Raw genomic sequence first — 17795 nt, 5'->3', positions numbered from 1 at the left:
CCCGGCCCCCCCAGGCCTCTCTCTCCCCCCCACCTCCCCCAGCTACCTCGGCCACGACGTGGCACAGACACACAGCAAGGCACACGGAGGTGAGGCAGGTCTCTGGTCACTTCAAAGGCCATAAAGAAGCCCTTGTTCTTGGCTACCCGGATTCACCTGCCTTGGAGTCAGGCTGCCTTTCAAAGGCACACATCAAAGTGTGGTGTTGATTCCTCAAATTCAGGCAAGCTCCAAGCCTTTCTGAGCCTGACCCCTCCCTGAGAGTCAGGAAGCCGACCTGGACTGAGGGCTAGAATTCCTCCCTTCTGGCGTCAGAGCCCTCCTGTTTCTTTTCATTCCAGCCCGGCCTCTCTGTGGGGTAGGCCTCCCGGGTTTCTGAAGGAGGTGGTGAGTCGAGGTCTGAGGCTGGATGGCCAGCTTGATCCTAACCGGTGCTGACTCGACTTGGGGTATTTGAATGCATCCATCAGACCTCCCGGTTGAGGACTTCAGATCTTCGGTCCTGCCCCTCACGGCAGCCTTCCGCCCCACCGCCTCTCTTTCCTGCTCCTTTGTCCCCTCAGTGACTCCCTTTGACCCTGTGGGTTAAAGGAATTCCTTTCTCCTCCCCAAGCCCTCATTTCTTTTAAAATGCACAGTTTAAAAACAATAATGATCTGGGATTTAAATTCTGGAAGTCAGAGTTGAAAGGGCCCTGGGAGCTCATCTGGCTAACCCCATCACCTGATAGCTGGGGAAGCTGAGATCAAGGCGGCAGTCACTTTGCACAAGGGACCACCGCATTTTTACGGCAGGCTCAGGACCACTCCCCCCCCCCCCCATGGACCAGAGGCCTTTGTATCAGTCACTACTGACATGGGAGTGAGGAAGGGGAAGGGAACTTGGCAGTAACTGACATTGTCGTGTCCACTGCCATGCATTGCGCTAAGCTAAACACCCTACCGACATGATGTCCATCTTCCTCTAAACACAACCGGGGAGTTATAATCATGCCCATTTTCCAGAGATGACACTGAGACCCAGAGAGAGGATGGGAGATGCCCAGGATGACCCAGGGAGTAATTACAAGCACTGGACGTTTGAACTCAGGCTCCTCTGTCCCTACCACATTGCCATGACAACAGGATTAAGTGTCAAAGTCCTCCTAAGCTAAAAAAACAATGTGGCTACTGTCCGTGGAGGGTGAGCTCTTAAAAATGAAAATACAGCCCAAAACACAGGAGGACCCTTTGTCGGGGGCAGGGGGTTTATGCAGTGGAATGTTTATAGGGTGATAATAACTGAAAGTTGTAGTTTTCATGACTCATGAGAAAGGCACAGAAGGGCCTACGCGTTCACTCTCACTTCCTGCTGTGCACCAAGGGCACCAAATGAGGAAGGGTGGGAAAGAGAAAGCTGTCTAATGTTTCTTGGGAGTTCGTCCAGGTACAGGACATGGTCTTTAGAGGCAGGCAGATGGGGTCCGAAGTCTCCTTTTCGGGTCCACCTGACTGGAGTACATAGGAAAAGCCACTGAAACTCTCGGCACTTCTGTTTCCTCATTAGCAAAATGGATATATGAGTCTGAATGTGCCGAGTTGATGGGAAAGTGAACAAAATCATTTGAGAAAAGGGTTCTCAGCACAGAAGCCGGTACAGTTGGGTGCCTACAAAACGACATGACTTCACGGTTCAGTGGGCAGACCCTGCCCCAGGGGACTGTGAACCCCTCCTCTGCTATTTCCGACTGTGGGACCTTGGGCAAGTTCCTTAACCTCTCTGAACCTCAGATGACCTCTTGCAGGCACCTGGGATAATAACATCATTTATCTCCTAGGACTCCTGGATGGATTGATACAACCTCTGAATCAGCGGTATGAATAAAGACAATAAGAATACAGGAGTAGCAAACACATACATAACACGTACCAGGTGCGACGGTTTAAAAATGCTTTACATATATAACCTCATATCATCCTCACAACAACCCTAAGAGGTAGCATCTACTACTAACCCATTTTACTGATGAGAAAACTGAAGCTCACATTACAAAGTGGCTGAACCAGGCTTGTCACCCAGAATCCATGTTCTTTTTTTTTTTTTTTAAGATTTATTTATTTGAGGGTCGCCTGGGTGGCTCAGTCGTTAAGCGTCCGCCTTCAGCTCAGGTCATGATCCCAGGGTCCTGGGACCGAGCCCCGCATCGGGCTCCCTGCTCCACGGGAAGCCTGCTTCTCCCTCTCCCATTCCCCCTGCTTGTATTCCCTCTCTTGCTGTGTCTCTCTCTGTCAAACAAATAAATAAAATCTTTAAAAAAAAAAAGATTTATTTGAGAGGGAGAGAGAGAGAGAGCACACACGAGTGGCAGAGGGAGAAGGAGAGAGAATCTCAAGCAGACTTCTTGCCGAAAGCGGAGCCCCACATGGGGCTCCAACCCACGACCCCGAGATCACGACCTGGGCTGAAACCAAGGGTCGGAGGTTCAACCGACGGTGCTGCTCAGGCGCCCCCCGAATCCATGTTCTTCATCACTGTCCACGCATCATCACACCTCCTGGCCTCGCTGGCAGGTGACCACCTCCATGCCTCGATCACCACGGCCACTGCCACTACCGCTAATATTTCTCTTCTTTTCAAGGCATGTCTTCATGTCAAAGGAGGCTTTATTTCAGGAAGGTCACTTGGTGAAAGTTACGCTTCCCACAGAGGAAAATCTGAAGGAATGCCTGCATCCGGGAGCAGGTTTTTTTTTTTTTTTTAATTTTAACTTTTTTGTAAGGTGAGAGGTGGATCATGTTATTATGATTTCACTTTGTTAGAAAGAAAAATAATAATAAATGCAACTTCCAGCAGAGCCCATTCTGCCTCCCCCTTCCACTGCCCCTCCCCCCAACCAGATGCTGTTTTCCTTTTTAGTCACTGTTGCTCTAAAGTATCATTAGGACATCCACCAAGAAGACGTGGCGATTCATCTTCTTGTTTTCCTTTCCCGCCTTGGCTCGGAGCAGGCCAGGGCACCCTGACACAGGGGCCGCAAGGCTCTGTGACCCCCACCCCTCCCAGGGACAGGGCAGGGGAGGAGGACTGATCTCCCCTTCTCCCCCTCAGCTGCCTCCCAGATAACTAAGTTACTGGCCCTGGCTCTGGGACAGGCCTCGAGATGCTATGTCAGAGACCAGAGACAATGTCATGCTCACGGCAGTCCTGGCATGGTAGGAAGGAGTTGGGAAGAAGCGAGAAAAAGAGACACAGCGGAATGACAACCTGGGGGTCCATTTGCTTTGTTCTCCTAACTGTGTATCAGCATCGAGTAGGATTTGAAACCCCAAAGCTTTTAAGTAAATGACACACGGAGGATGCCCCAGTGTCAGACAGGGAAAGAAGCTTCAGAGTCCTCAGCCCGATCACACTCATGTCACAGAGGGGGAAACTGAGGCTCCTGGATGCTGAGCTGCAGCCCAGGCCCCCGTATCTAAACTCATCCCTGGGACCAGCCATCCTGAAGGACACAGGGTGGTAAATCAAAACCAAGCATGAGGAGTCCTCCCCAATTGCATCTCCTATAGGGGACTGCATGTCATCTCAGAAGGTAGCTCACTTCCAGCACTGGCTTGAGATGTATCACTAGGTAGAGCCCCTTTTGGGGATGCTTCACATTTTGTCTAATTTGAGCATTACCTTCCCTCCTTCAGCTTTTATCAGCAGCCTGGCTGTGGTTCATGACTCAGTGCTATAGGAACAGAATTCCCAGTGCTGCCAAACAATGCCTCCAGCCAGTGTCTGTTGGAGTGGGGGTGGGGGTGCGCAGTGGGGAGTTATCATTTTACTGATACCACATTTTTTAACTGAAACCTAAGGCCTGGTGTATGTTATGTTTTTTAAAAAGGGGGGAAAGGACAAGATAATTTTCACATTGCTGGGGATGCAGCTTGCATTGCCTAAGAGGTCTTGTGGGTGGTGTTCTTTTTAACAAGCAACTTATTATGTGCTGGGGGATAAGGGCGCTGGGGTGGGACAGTGGGAAAGGGAAGTCCCGGGGTGTTGCGTAATAACACATTGGCACCTTGGGAATACTTCCGGATGTGTGGGTTTCTGAAAAGTGAATGGGAATGCCACCATAAATCTGTCACCCACGCTCACACTGGTGTTACCAAACCCAGGGAAAACACTGGCCCAATGTAATGGTCGGTGACAAAAAAAATAATGAAGAAGAAGAGAAGGGAAGGAAGAAGGAAGGAAAGGAGGGAGGGAAAGAAGGAAGGAAGGAGGGAAGGAAGGAAGGGAGGGAGGGAGGAGAGAAGGAAGTCATCCATTCAGATGGGGGTCAGAGTAGTAGAGTAGAAAAATCAGGGGGTCTCTACTCAGTCTGAGATGGGATCACACCTCTACGAGCTGTGTTATCTTAGCCAGGTTAAGACATCATAACAGGTCTTAGATCCCTCATCTGGATATAAGTGTCCTCTCATAGGCTCACACTAAAGAAAGGGGCATGACATGGGACATACATCACACCTAATGGGTGACTGTAAATGGTGGTTGTTGCTGATAATCATCCCCCACCCCCACCCCCACACATACGCATACACTGAGATAAGTAACAGTTAATGTACTTCAAGCACATCCAACTTGCTAAGAATGGGGCTAAACCTCATAGTATCTTATGACAATAATTTTCAGTCAGGATTCTAAGTGACAATCAACAGAAACCAACTTTGGCCTACTGAAGCAAAACAAGCAAACAAACAAAAATCTATTCAGAGAATACTGGGTAGTTATAGAACACTCTCTGGGAGGGCTTGGAGAGCCAGGCTTGCACACTCCAAAGCCCAACTCTAAGCTCAAGATGAGGTCCCAGGACTGGTCTTGTGAAGACAGTAGAACATGGTCACTTTCACACCAATGTCACATGCTGTCACTGGTACTTTGGAAACACACAGGTTGTAGCCATCCTTATCAAAACAACTGGGGGGGAGTGTAGTTCTTGTGCCCACGCTCAGGCTGTAAAGGGGAGTCAGGGAAGGAGACTTTTGGATTTTCAACTTCTGTAGAGGGCTTGGGCTCTGCCTCATTATTATTACATCAAGGAGAATTATTTCCTAAATCTAGGAAGGAGATTCGGATAATAAGTTTCCAAAATTATTGATAAATATCTTCCACAGTTGAGTCTCCAGACTTTTACCATTTTCTGGATGAGAACACCGACGTTTAGCTAAGGTCGCGTGTCTAAGCCATGGTGTGCGCCCAAGTCAGTATCACTCAAGCCTGTTCTCTTGGCCACTGTCTTGACAAATACAATGATGAAACCAGTCCACCTCAGCAAAGCCTCCCACACTCCAGTGCCATTTCTCTGACTCACTGAAGCTGCATGTGGTGGGAGCCAAAGACTCACTGTCTATTCTTCAGCTGTTCTTAAGGGAAGATGGTTTTCTAGACTCAAAGGCATGGAGTTTGTCCTCGGAATGTAGTCCTGGGAGTTGGGATCTCTGGATAGACTCCTTAATTCTTGGAATGTCCTGTGTCTCACTGAGTCTCTATAGTGGAATTCTAATTGGTGAGGGTGGGTGTGTAGCTGAGGTCATTCCTCTAACACAAACCATACTCAACATACCAGGTAACACAGAATCTTCCCTGGACACCATCCACGCCACTGACAATTCTGTATTCCAGTCCATTAATTCACTAGACAGACTATTTTAAAGCAGTGTGTTCCTTGTTCACCCTCAAAACCCTCCAAGACCAGGAGCTACCTTTTTTTTTTTTTTTTTGCAGGTAGCTCACCACTGTCTGAAGTCAGACTCTGGGTTTGCATCCCGGTTCTACCATTTAACTGCATATCCTTGGTTCACTCTCATGCCTCAGCTTCCTCTTGTGTAAAAGCAGGACCATAAAAGATTATTATGAAAAGGAGAGTTTATAAATGTGCTTGGTATATCATGGAGGTTCAATAAATATCACCATCGCCAGCAGAATACTCAGGATCTAGTAGAGAACAACGGTATATCAAGTAGACCTATGACAGTCCAGATCTCGCCTTCTTGTCACCTCCCTCGCCTTCACCTCTTTCCTCTTAAGCATCTCAGTTAGCACAGTTTAAAAATCACTGATCTAGTCCAAAACAGTCATTCCGGCTAAAGTTGAGGAGGGAAGTTAGGCCCAAGGGGGTGGGGGGGGGTGGGGAAGGCCCGCTAGGACTGGACTCACTGTCCAGTGCTCTTTCTAAGAATCTCCCAGGCCCCACCACTGTATGCTTAAAATTCAGTTCTTTTTCTTAGAAATGGCAAACCATGTCATAACTGTCACCTCCTCTCTGCCCCAGGCTCCAATAACCAAGATGATCAAAGACTTCAAATCCACGAACCAGGGGTCAGCAAAGGTCTGTAAAAGGCCAGATTACTAATAGTTTGGGCTCTTTGGGTCATAGGGTCTCTGCTGTACTCGCTCAATAATTTGTAGCAGGAAAGCAGCCATAGATAACACGTAAAGAGTATGCTGTGTTCCAGTAAGACTTTACTTTCCAATAGAGGCAGTAGGCCAGTTCTGGCCCGTGGACTGGAGTTTGCAGACCCCTTCCGTGGATGATGAGCTTCTACCTGTAGGAGGCTACCTTGTGTTTGCGTATTGCTGCATAGTGCCGTAGCTCCCCAGAATGTGGGCACCAGGGCCACCCGAGCATCTCTTTGAGGGTCCCATATCCTACTTTCACCACCACATCCTCCCTTCCTTCCAGAAGCACTTAAGTTACGTGCCACCTTAGTGTGAGTAAAATAGGTAGATATTTTCCAGCATGATCTGGGAGTGATGCTGGGTGTCACGAGGATGACGACAAAGGCAAGTAGCTCATGGGCACGGGAAATAGTCACACACCTTGGAAATAGCACAAGTCAAGTGTACGTAAGGCCTTTAGAGACCACCTAACCTAATCCTTTGAAGTTTACACCAGGTAAACTGAGGCCCAGACGAGGGAAGCAACCTGGCCAGTGTTAATGTGGCAAGTTCTCAAGCACAGTGAGGACTAGAGCCTGGTTTTCCTAATTTTCAGCCCAGGCTCCTTTCGCCACACCACCAGGCTAACATCAAGTTTTACCATGGACCATGCGCAAATCAACAGAGCAAAGAAAACAGCCTTCTGTCATTTAAAAACCCAAGGTCCTGCCTGGAAATTCCCCTTCTGTCTTTCCTTCCTCCACGTATTCCTTTCTTCCATCCACAGTTAGCTGTGGGACACCTCTTATTGTGTTGCTGAGCCCCTACTTGGTGGCAAGGAGACAGTAGGTGCTCAATCCATGTGTGCTGAGAATGGACTAAGGGTGAATGATACATACGTGGTGAAGAGCTCACAGTGCTCACAATCTCCCTGGAGAAGGAAGGTCTAAATGTGTCCCTGTAATGCACTGCGAATGGGAGGACCCGATGACATTTCCTTCCCTTTCGTCTTCCTAGAAAATTGCCTTTCATTGTGAAATCTTCCCACCAATGTTTTCATCCCCTCAGTAGCTGCCCCTTCTCTCTTCAGATAGAGCACCTCTGTCTTTTGTACTTGCAAATGAATTGTGATTAGTTTTCACCTCCAGCCCAGGGGATTAGCCGGGGGACCTTTGATCTTCAGGTATCGATTTGCATCTTAAAGGAAGTATGATCTCATCTGAGCCAGCTCAAAATTCCATCCCTGCCCCCCAACCCCTGTCTGTTTACCAGCCCCGGGCTGGCCAGGGCCTCCCAAGTGGGGCTGTAACAACAAGATCAGCCAGACTCCTAGAGGAGCCAGAGGAACACAAATTTCCCAACTGACTCAGTAAAGGTGGGAAAAGGACGTTTGCTTTCTAAACACAAGCTGGTCTGCTCTTCCTCCACTCTCGCGCCGAGGTTCTGAGTGTGCAAAGGGAACTACTGGGGTTCCCAGATCTTGGCTGGAGGTTGTGCAGCAGAAGGAGCTCGGCGTGTGCTTAACAATCAGACAGAGTCAGGTTCAAGCCCTGGTTCTGTCTCCAATCACTTCTAACCCATGAGATTCTGGACCACTTTCATCATTTCTCTGGCTTGTGAAAGTGAGAATACAAGCCTTTAAAAATCTATACTAATCACCCTCCTGAAGAGCTGGTGCGAAGAAGAGCAAGGAAGAAGCCGGCTTGAAAACGAGTCACCAGCAGCCTCTGCTGTGAGGCACGGGAGGGGAACGTAAGCTCTGTGAGGGCAGGAGCATTTGCCTGTTTTCCTTTGCTTCCCATTGCCGTATTCCCCGGTGCCTCAAACAGGGTCTGGCCCACAGGAGGCAATCCGTCAATATTTGTAATACAAAGGAATAAATCATCATTAGTCCTCACTACTGCTGTTACTGGCCTGACACTATCCCGCAGGGTCCCCTTCTCCAGCTAAGCCCCAAGAAATGACACACACTTACCAATACAATTGAAGGAGTCTTCCTGTCGGCAAAAGAGGGAGCAGCCATCACCACTGAGCTTATTCATGTCATCACATTCTTCACCTCGGCTTCTGCAGACCGGGAACAGAAGAGAGATCTGTCAGAGAGAGCAGCTTCAGAACCACAGCTGGCCACGGGAAAGCCCTCCCCAGGCCATCAGCTTTCCAAGAGGCCTCAGGCAAGTCCCTTACCCCCAGTGTCCATCTCTTCTTCTTCCAAATGAGATGTATAAAGATATACATGGGTAAGACCCTATTACTTTGCCTTATTTTGTGCTTCCCACGACGAAGCTGAGTTCCTGCCTCCAAACCTGTTCTCCGAGATCTTGTCTGTTAGGTCAGATGGGAGAAAGGAATGGATGAAGGGATGAAGGAACCGACCTTGCTCCCTTGTGTCTGGGAGATCTTGCTGCCATTTTAAAATGGTGGATTTGAAGGAAATTTCTGAGCTTCTGAAATATAAATTCTGTTCTTCACTATGCCCTACCTTACCCTCCTTCTTGTTCCCTACCTGCCCGCCCCCCAACCGTGAACTTAGAAATAAAGACTTTTTTTTTTTCCCCCCAGTCACATGCTTGGGGCTGGTCTTCCTTTCACTAGAAAGTATTGCTCTCTCCATCCAGTGCATCATTTCATGGGGTGAGAAACTCTAAGGCCCGTGGGAACCATGCTGCTAGGAAATAAAAGTGTCTCCTCTTGTTTGTTCATTTTGTTTTGTTTTGTTAGGAATTATTTCTATCACCTCAGGGTGGTTCGGCAGAGGTTGGGATGGACAGAAACTGAGCAATGCTCTCTGAATTGGACCGAGGAGATGAGAAAGAGGAGAAAGAGCTGAAAGACTGAGTGGATTATCACGACCTGGAAAATTCTCATCCTTTGAGAAACAGAAAACATGGGTTTAGATCCTCTTATTCCAAACCAGCTGCGTGATCTCAGACAAGTCTCCTAATCTCGATTGGACCATTTAAATCAATAAAGACTAAAAATAATTTAAAATTCCATTCCTTAGTCACAATTGCCACATTTCAAGCCTCAATAGCTGTATGTGGTATGTAGCTAGTGGCTACCGGACAGAACAGCATGGAATATATTTCCATCACTGCAGAAGAATCCACTGGACCGCGCTATTCCAGAGGCCAAGTGTCCGTGTTCCCGCAGGTTCAGATGGAAATAACTATACCCCTCCTTAGAGCTGGCACAAGAATTGAATGGAACTTTATGTGGCTGGCACGGTGCATGATAGATAGTAGATGCTCAGGGAATCAGGGTTCCCAGCCCACTCAGTCCCGGGAGGTCTCTGCAGACTGTGTGTCAGCTGTCCCTCCCTCCCCAGAGACCAGCTGGGACCTGTCAAAGCATGGAAGAGGCCTCAGACTTTTCCTTTCACCCGGGCAGTTAACACTGGACCATGTTTGTTGCTTTTAGGAGGTGTCCGAGTAGCAGGATGGTGCTTTGCAATCAATCCTTATGATGGCTGGGCCATTGCATGGATTTCTGAAGAGCCTCTCAAGTTCTCTCCTGTCTGCAAATGCATGAGCCGAGGAGAAGAGAGATCCATATTCCAAGCTGGGCCCATATTTCCAATCTCTGCCAGTGAATCTCGAAAGCTGGAAATTGGTGATAGCCTTGTGTTACTTAGCTATCTCATGCGTTATCTAGGGAGAGATTTTTTTTTTTTTTTTTTAACCTGGGCTGGTTTCCCAAAGCCACAAAGAACACATCTAACCCACCTTCCCTCACCACCCAAACAGTATGTTCTATTGGTTTAAGCAAAACATTAGTGTCACCACAAATATCTTCTAGGCATGGCAGATCTATCATTACATAGAGAGCTTCTTATAGAAACCTTCTTTGACCTCCCAAGCTGGAGTGGGTGTCCGTCTTCTCTGTGTCCAAAGACACCAGGCTCCATCTATCCTATATCCTAGCACTTGTCAAACTGACCACCTTTGCGTTTACCTGACAGCCCCGTATACTGGGCTTTCCGATGTCAAAGGAAATGACAGTGTTTGTCATCCTAGCACCGCAATGCCTGGCATAGTGCCTGGGATTCAACAGAGAGCACATAGCTACTCCCTCACTTACTAGTGTTGTGGGCCTGTTGGTGACACAGCAAGGCGACGGTGAATCCAAATGCGAACATGGGCTGTGGGTTCGCATCTTGGTTCTGCTCTTTACTGGGTGTGTAAACTTGAGAAAGCCATGTTAGTCTTTGTACATCATACCCTGTGAAGTATGGTAATAGAACCTATTTTATATGGTTGGACCCAAGGAGATAATGGTGTAGCCCAATGCTCGTGCATAGTGGAGGCTCAATAAATATTTATGAATATTATCATTATATTCATCCAATGCTTTCATCCATTGGGGCCTCATTAAGTGTTGAGCCTATCTCAATATCTTTGTAAATTCCCTTAAGTATATACAGTGATTCAGCACATATCATCCCATGAAAATTAGCTAAGATGACATTACTCCTTTTCCTCAAAGTTTTTGTTTGTTTGTTTTTGCCTAGGGAACCATCCATTAGCTGCATTTGGTTTTCTACAAAGCATGTCAACAACTATTTGGTAACTTAAGTGATATCTGTGTAGGATACCAATTTTAGGTAAAATACTAAAAAACTTTATTGAAAACACTACTTATATTAATAATAATAAAATAAATAACAATAATAATAAAATAAAATAAATAATAATAGTTTTAGATCAGCAAGAAGAATGACACTGTTTGCAGTGTCTTACCAATGCATCTATATCTGGGTCCAAATGGACAGACTGAGTTGTAGGTCAGGTTCCACATCTGGTGAGATTCTTTTTTTTATTCTTTGTGCTAAATTAGAAAATCCCAAATCACAATTATGGGTTGTCAGCTATGACCGCAAGTGTTTCCTGGATATTCTGGATGCGCAGCTCAATCTTGGGCCCACAAATGATGGGGCACTCTCCCTGGAGACTGCCTTGCTCAGTTGCTCAGTATTCCATTAGACAACAGCTGTGTCAGGAGCCAGAAGTTGATGTCTTAATGTGGGAAAGAATGGTGAACGGCTTCCCTTTCCCCAATCGTGTTATATTAAGCACTGGAAACTGTATCTTCATGTTTGGTTGCTGCATTTGGATAGGATTTTAAAAGCACACAACAGCACACCATGAGCTTCCTTCTCCGACAAATGAGTAGCTTTATCTTCTACGCTTGGCGAGTCAAATTCTTGGCAATCAGGTGGTTTTCACCATAATTCCACACTTAAAAGTCCTTATACAATCTCCTTGATATTAAAATCTTGACAATTCAGCTTTGAAATTATAGTTGCAGGACATTTAAGACATGAATACATACCCCCAAGATACGTCACCTCAGCAAGCCTCTTGAAATCGTGCAAATAATCATTACTGGCCTTGCTAGTGTTAACATTAAAAAAAAAAGTCCTTTCTTATCCCAAAAACTTGAATTAGTACCTTTCTTGTAACAGCTCATATGCTTCAGTCTGTGGGGTAGCAGAAACTTTCTCTCTGCACAGCTAAATCATGCTGGCCATCATCTGAGCATATATGTAACATTCAATCTTTCCTTCCATGCTAAGTCATGACCAGAAAGCAAACTGCTTTCTGAGGTCTGTGTGGATGGGTATTCATGTGCAAACGCTTTACTTGCACAACTGGGTTAGCCTTGCTGTGCTCCTGGCCGTTCCTTTCATTCCAAGCAGGTTTCCAGTTTATATCACATACCGCAAAATAAACGGTACCAAATGAAATTGCTCTTCCCCTCCAGCACTAGAGTCAATGATGAACTGAAAGAGTCATCTAGCACTTCTCTTTCATGTATATACTACACCTATGATTCATGGTCTACACATCAGCGGTTTCATCCAACTGTGAAGCGAATTCTCTTTACAGAGCCCCTCCCCCTCCAGAAACAGCCACTGCAATTCCACAGATATTATGTGACACCCAACAGCTCCATTTAATGAAGGGATTTCGCCAATAGCTTGTCTGCCCTCTCCACGTGTGACGTTTGTCATTAAATCGGCCCAGAGTTTTAAAAGTCTCTTAGCAATAGTGTAACTTGCAACCACGTTAGCAATAAGGAACACAGTTTTAGCAATAAGAAACTTAACTGCGAACAGTTTCTGGTCTCTTTTTCACCTCCAGGGACAAAACTATTCTGTTTTGTGCCAGAAAACATTTTTGTGCTAATTTGGGAGGAAAAAACTCAAAGGTTTACTTTTTAAAAAAAATTTTTTTTAAACAATGTGAGAGTCTTAATGGCTTCTTGCCCCTATTTCACAGTTGTGCAATATCTCACCCTGTGGACAAGGGGATAAATGGACTGATTACCCAATAAAATCCACAGTGTAGACTGTGGCTTTATATTTTCTACTCATACTTTTCCTTTTCGGCTGCTTGTGTGGAGTCTTTACACTTTCTGGTTCATTTGCCTCTTTGTCCTTATTTATGTTCACATTCAGTATTCACTCTGGAATACTGTTTACTATTTATGGTTTTGACAGTATAGTGAGTTAGAATATTTTGTTATTTTTATGAGCCTTTAACCATTTTGTAAATTGTTCATATAAGACAATACAACAGAAATTACAAATAAATATGCAGTTTTAACAAATTTAAATGGTTAACCAGCAAAGAATGTAAAAGTGTTTTGACCTGGATGCCCTGTGTCCTGTTAACTGAATGTCGGCTGGAGTGGAAAAACAAATAGAATCCTTGCAGTACCCATAAAACGATGAAGAATAAGAGCATACTGGTAGTAAGTGCATAATGGTAGCTCTATCAGAATCACATATTATATTACATATACATGTTCAAAAAAGAACCCTGCTTTTCCTTTGAGGCCAGCAGACTACTTGCAGACAAATTGACAGACTGCTAGTAACTGCTGGTAACTCACAGCTCCCACACTGAGGAGTCTCCCGTAAGCTCTTCTGTGTAGCACCCTGACCTTCTCTTGGCCTCATGAGCATCACTCCCTTCCCTTTCTTTAATTAGGTCTACTTACTTCTGGATAATGCCATCACCACAGTACCCACTTCCATGGATGTATATGGCAGCAGGTGATGGCTCACTCTCTTCACTTCCCGAAATGGTGATGACCCAGTACTGGTACACACTGCCAAGACTGAGATCCCTGGAAAACAAAGGAGGTTATTAACAAAGATGATTAGCTATAGAGACACAATGCTGGGGGCAGATGGAATTGATCCCCTTGAGTATGTTCTATCAATCTTGCTTACGTTTGAAATCACACGCACATTAAGTTATCCAATAATTTGTATTGTCTACTGTGGTTAAGGCACTCTCCTATGCATGATGGACCACACCAAAATGTAGAGCAATAATGACTAGCGTCAAATGACAGACAGCTGTGAATATTACCAGGTACTTTTATCTTTAATTTAACCTTTATAATAACCCTGGTGGATAAGAACCGGATGGTATGTGGCCCATAATGAAGGTGTTTGGGAGAATGTCATCCAGGAAAACGAAATGGGATAAGCAGACAGAGCTGGGAAAGCACCATGCCAGATCCTGTGGGCATTGTCTGATCTTTTCGCCTCCTTTTAGGCACTGAACAGAAACCCCATTACATGTGAGCAAGCCCCTTCCTTACGCTTCACATCCAGTGACTGTCCACCTCTCCACCTCTTGCTCGTCCCTGTCTCTCACTCTTCACTAAAATAGTAACAGCCGCAGCATCCATTAACTGAATGTCAGGCTTGGGGCAACACACGTTCCATGTATTTTCTCATTTGAGAATCGAAGCAACCCTACATGTGTGCTAGTGTTTTCATGTTTATTTTACAGATGATAAATCTGAGGCAGAGAGAGGTTAATCAACTTGCTTACAATCATGCACTACTAAATAGCAGCCTGCATTCTGCCTCCCTAATCCCTAGCTCAGGCCTGTTTTAATAATCTCATCCCTTGCAAGGGGGATTCTGTCCTGAAATTACAATTCCAGGCACTGGTGGCTCTCCCCACTGCTCACAAGACCTCCCAGTGCAATGCCTGCTCCCCCTTTCTCGCGCTCAACCTTACTCCAGATTTCCTCCCTCCCCTTCCTCAGCCCCTCTCAGCTCCCTGCTTGAATTCATCCTGCCATCAAGCCTGGCTACTGCCAATTATCCTCCAAGGCAGAGATAGATTTATGTCAGTTCCACATCACCAAATCACAATGCCTATTTCCTTTTTGACCATTTTCGAAGGATGATGTTATTCCCTTTTTTACCTCCCTCTGCATTAATTATTTACTTTTTAATAGTAATAAAAGTGCCATGGGAGAAAAAAAAACCCACAAAATGATAATGAAGAGAATTCCTTTTAGATTCCAGAGTTGGGGGGTGGGATTTCATAAACAAAAGGATGATGTCAAAAAATCTCAAGTTCTCCTGCCCATCTGTTGTTTCAGCTGCTGTTAGGGCTGGGGCTGTTTGGATAAGGCCAATAAGGTAACAGGTGCAGAGGCAATGGGCAGACAATGTCTCCTGACTCTCAACACAGCAATGAGTATGAGTTTATGAGTGTTGAAGGACTCTAGTGAGGAATATAACCTTCTGGAGAATGCTGGACTGGTTACCCAAAAGAGAGTTTGTTTTGGTAGTGCTGGAGCAGAAAGCAATATTGGGGGGTAGACCAGAAGTCCCTGGGGGTTCCATCAGTGTTCTGCCAATGAAAGTTCGGTAGGTAAAATGCATACAAATCTCGAGATATTTTACATAGGAATGTATGAATAACTGTTGCCTTGTAAACTTCTGGGATGCTAATTTATGGATATAGGCTTTCTATTTTTTAAAAATGTTTATTACATATTTTATCCACCTCTAGACTAACAAACGTATACTTTTTCTGGTGGTGTTTCTAGAACTGAAATATTGTGGTGGTGGGGAGAGTGGTTTTCCCTGGGGGATACAAGGAGGCACAAGATAAAGAAGACGTGCATTCTCTTGTATATTCATTTTCCTCTAAAACATGGAGGCATGTTTTATATTAAACAAATATGGCCGTGTTATGAAATAAAATAAGAAATTTTCTTCAGGCTGCATTGCAGGCCACTGGGGGCATATGGCCACTGTCTGAAGCAGATGGAGCACTTCCGTGGAACGCAGGAGGGTGTGAAAAGTACTTCTCTACGTTGTGTTTTCCATTTGTAATGTGTGTCACAAATGATTTATGGCTGATAATATTTAAGGTGCTCTGCTAATATTTGTGAACGTTTCCCTCCTCCCCCCTACACTGTCCTCCCTCCTTCCCTCTTCCTCCTCCTGCTTCTCGATAAACACAAGTCTGAGGCAAGCAAACACGTGTTTCTACCCTGGCTTCATCACTGACAAGCTGAGAAGTCATAGGCAGGTGTTTCACAGCTCTGAGCCTATTCTGAATTAGTCATCAACCTGACCTCACAGCAGTTTCCTACAGATTGAATGTGAGAACACATAGAAAGCACATATGTGCCCAGCCTATGATAGTTAATAAATATTAACCCATTAATATGAATGCTTAAATTGTCAATGCTCTCGTTCACTGGAGTTATGCTATGTTCTCTTTAGTAGAAGGGATGGAGTGACAGATAGCTATATGTAACCTTGGTTAGGCAAACCTACGAAAGTGAGGCCACCACCTATTGTGTGTGCCACAGCTTAGTGGAAAGTCTCTTTTCTACCACGTCATGTGGCTAGAAGACCCTCAGTGCCTGCATCTTGCTCTCGCTCCACGTGGCTATTCCAATTTCTGAAAATTCTGGATCCCAGAAGGTTTGTCTTACCCTGGGGCAAAATCTGTCTCCCTATAACTTCCACCCACACCTCCTTCTCACCCACTAGCATCACACAGAACACATCTGATTGGTAGGAAGACCTTGATAAGCCTCCTTCCAACTGTGTGTGCATGGCTTATGTATCCTTATTTCAGGGAAGCCTGACAGCAGCTATTTGAAGCAGGGGTTGTTATCCCAAGTTTTCAGATAGGACAATAGAAGCCCAAGTCACTCCCTTGGTAAAAAGGTAGAGAAGGGGGAACAGAACCCAATGCTATTAAAAATATTATGTTTTTTCACTGAAGAATTCTTATGATAAAACTACATCTTCTCCAAGTTGAAGTCAAAATTAATGCCAAATGAGGGCTCTTTTCTCAAGAATCTCGGTAGAATAGAATCCCTTCGGAAGGACATGCTAGTGGCCTCTGAAGGTTTTGCTGGAGGTTAGGACCTATTTCATGGATGGTCTAAAAGTGGGCCACTGATGTCAAATTTTTCCTTTTAGCTGCTCCTAAACCCATCTGGAAAGTCTTACACTGTCACTCGAATTCCTGCCTCTCCTGCGCCTCCCACCTCCATGCAGACCCTAAACCCTGTCACTTTTCCTCACCTCAAAAGCTTCCATGTCATCCCCTCAACATCCCTGTTGCTGCCAATATCTCGACCTTGACGTCTGAGCCAGCCCCTGGTATCTCCCTTTACCAGGTTTGCCAACACCATCAGAATATTCTGAGGTCCAAAGCCACTCCCCAGCTCAAAATCTTCTCACTTAGAGCAGTGATGGGGGCACACTACCAAGCCCAAACTCCCTATTTACTCTTTGTTGGGAACTAAAATGTTACCACTTCATCTGAAACATGATAAATTGCATCACTTCTGATTTCTTTCATAGAATTCTGAGTGTCATTTATTTTTTTTTAAAGCTAACCTCCACTGGTATTTAATGGTCAATTCCTCAAACTGCATCTCAGATTAATTTCATGTGTCCAGCTAATAAACTTAAATTGCAGTATTGAAATGTGATGAGAGGGCGCCTGGGTGGCTCAGTCATTAAGCGTCTGCCTTCAGCTCAGGTCATGATCCCAGGGTCCTGGGATCGAGTCCCACGTCGGGCTCCCTGCTCAGCAGGTAGCCTGCTTCTCCCTCTCCCACTCCCCCTGCTTGTGTTCCCTCTCTCGCTGTCTCTCTCTCTCTCTGTTGAAAAATAAATAAAATCTTTAAAAAAAAAAAAAGAAATGTGATGAGATTGCTTGGCTACTTTTGAGGGGTTGTTTTATGCATCTTTTATATGACTTTAAAAAAAAAAAACATTGCTAACAGTTAGCCATTGTTCTTTCACAAATGTCTCAAGTGATGTATCAGCCTTAGTTTTCCATTTCTGACAATTATAAACAAAAATAGTGGTATTTTTAAGTGCTGTGATTTTTCAGTACTTATCCTCAGAAATGTCACATTGATGGCAATGTATACAAGATTGGGAGTCCAATCTTTTTTATTTTTTATTTATTTTTTAAAGATTTTACTTTTAAGCGATCTCTAGATTCAATGTGCGGCTCGAACCTACACCCCCAAGATCAAGAGTCACACGCTCTACCAACTGAGACAGCCAATGGTGCCTGGAGCCCAATCTTTCA

The 17795-nt window shown here is 45.3% G+C and overlaps 1 protein-coding gene across 1 annotated transcript in view; it reads right to left on the bottom strand.

Moving 5' to 3' along the window:
* The window catches only part of PAPPA (pappalysin 1), a gene marked incomplete at its 5' end in the record, with an annotated part of 238201 nt that overhangs the window by 117526 nt on the left and 102880 nt on the right, over window positions 1–17795 (bottom strand). Inside the window, 2 exons of the mRNA XM_032418990.1 lie at window positions 8378–8469; window positions 13408–13536. Coding sequence (XP_032274881.1) covers window positions 8378–8469; window positions 13408–13536 — 221 coding nt within the window. The remainder of the gene's footprint in view (window positions 1–8377; window positions 8470–13407; window positions 13537–17795) is intronic.

The sequence above is a fragment of the Phoca vitulina genome, unplaced genomic scaffold, assembly GCF_004348235.1.
Source record: "Phoca vitulina isolate PV1807 unplaced genomic scaffold, GSC_HSeal_1.0 scaffold21, whole genome shotgun sequence".
NCBI classification, from domain to species: Eukaryota; Metazoa; Chordata; class Mammalia; order Carnivora; family Phocidae; genus Phoca; species Phoca vitulina.
Note: the sequence above shows the minus strand (reverse complement) of the source record. Positions and strands in the feature narration are given on the sequence as shown.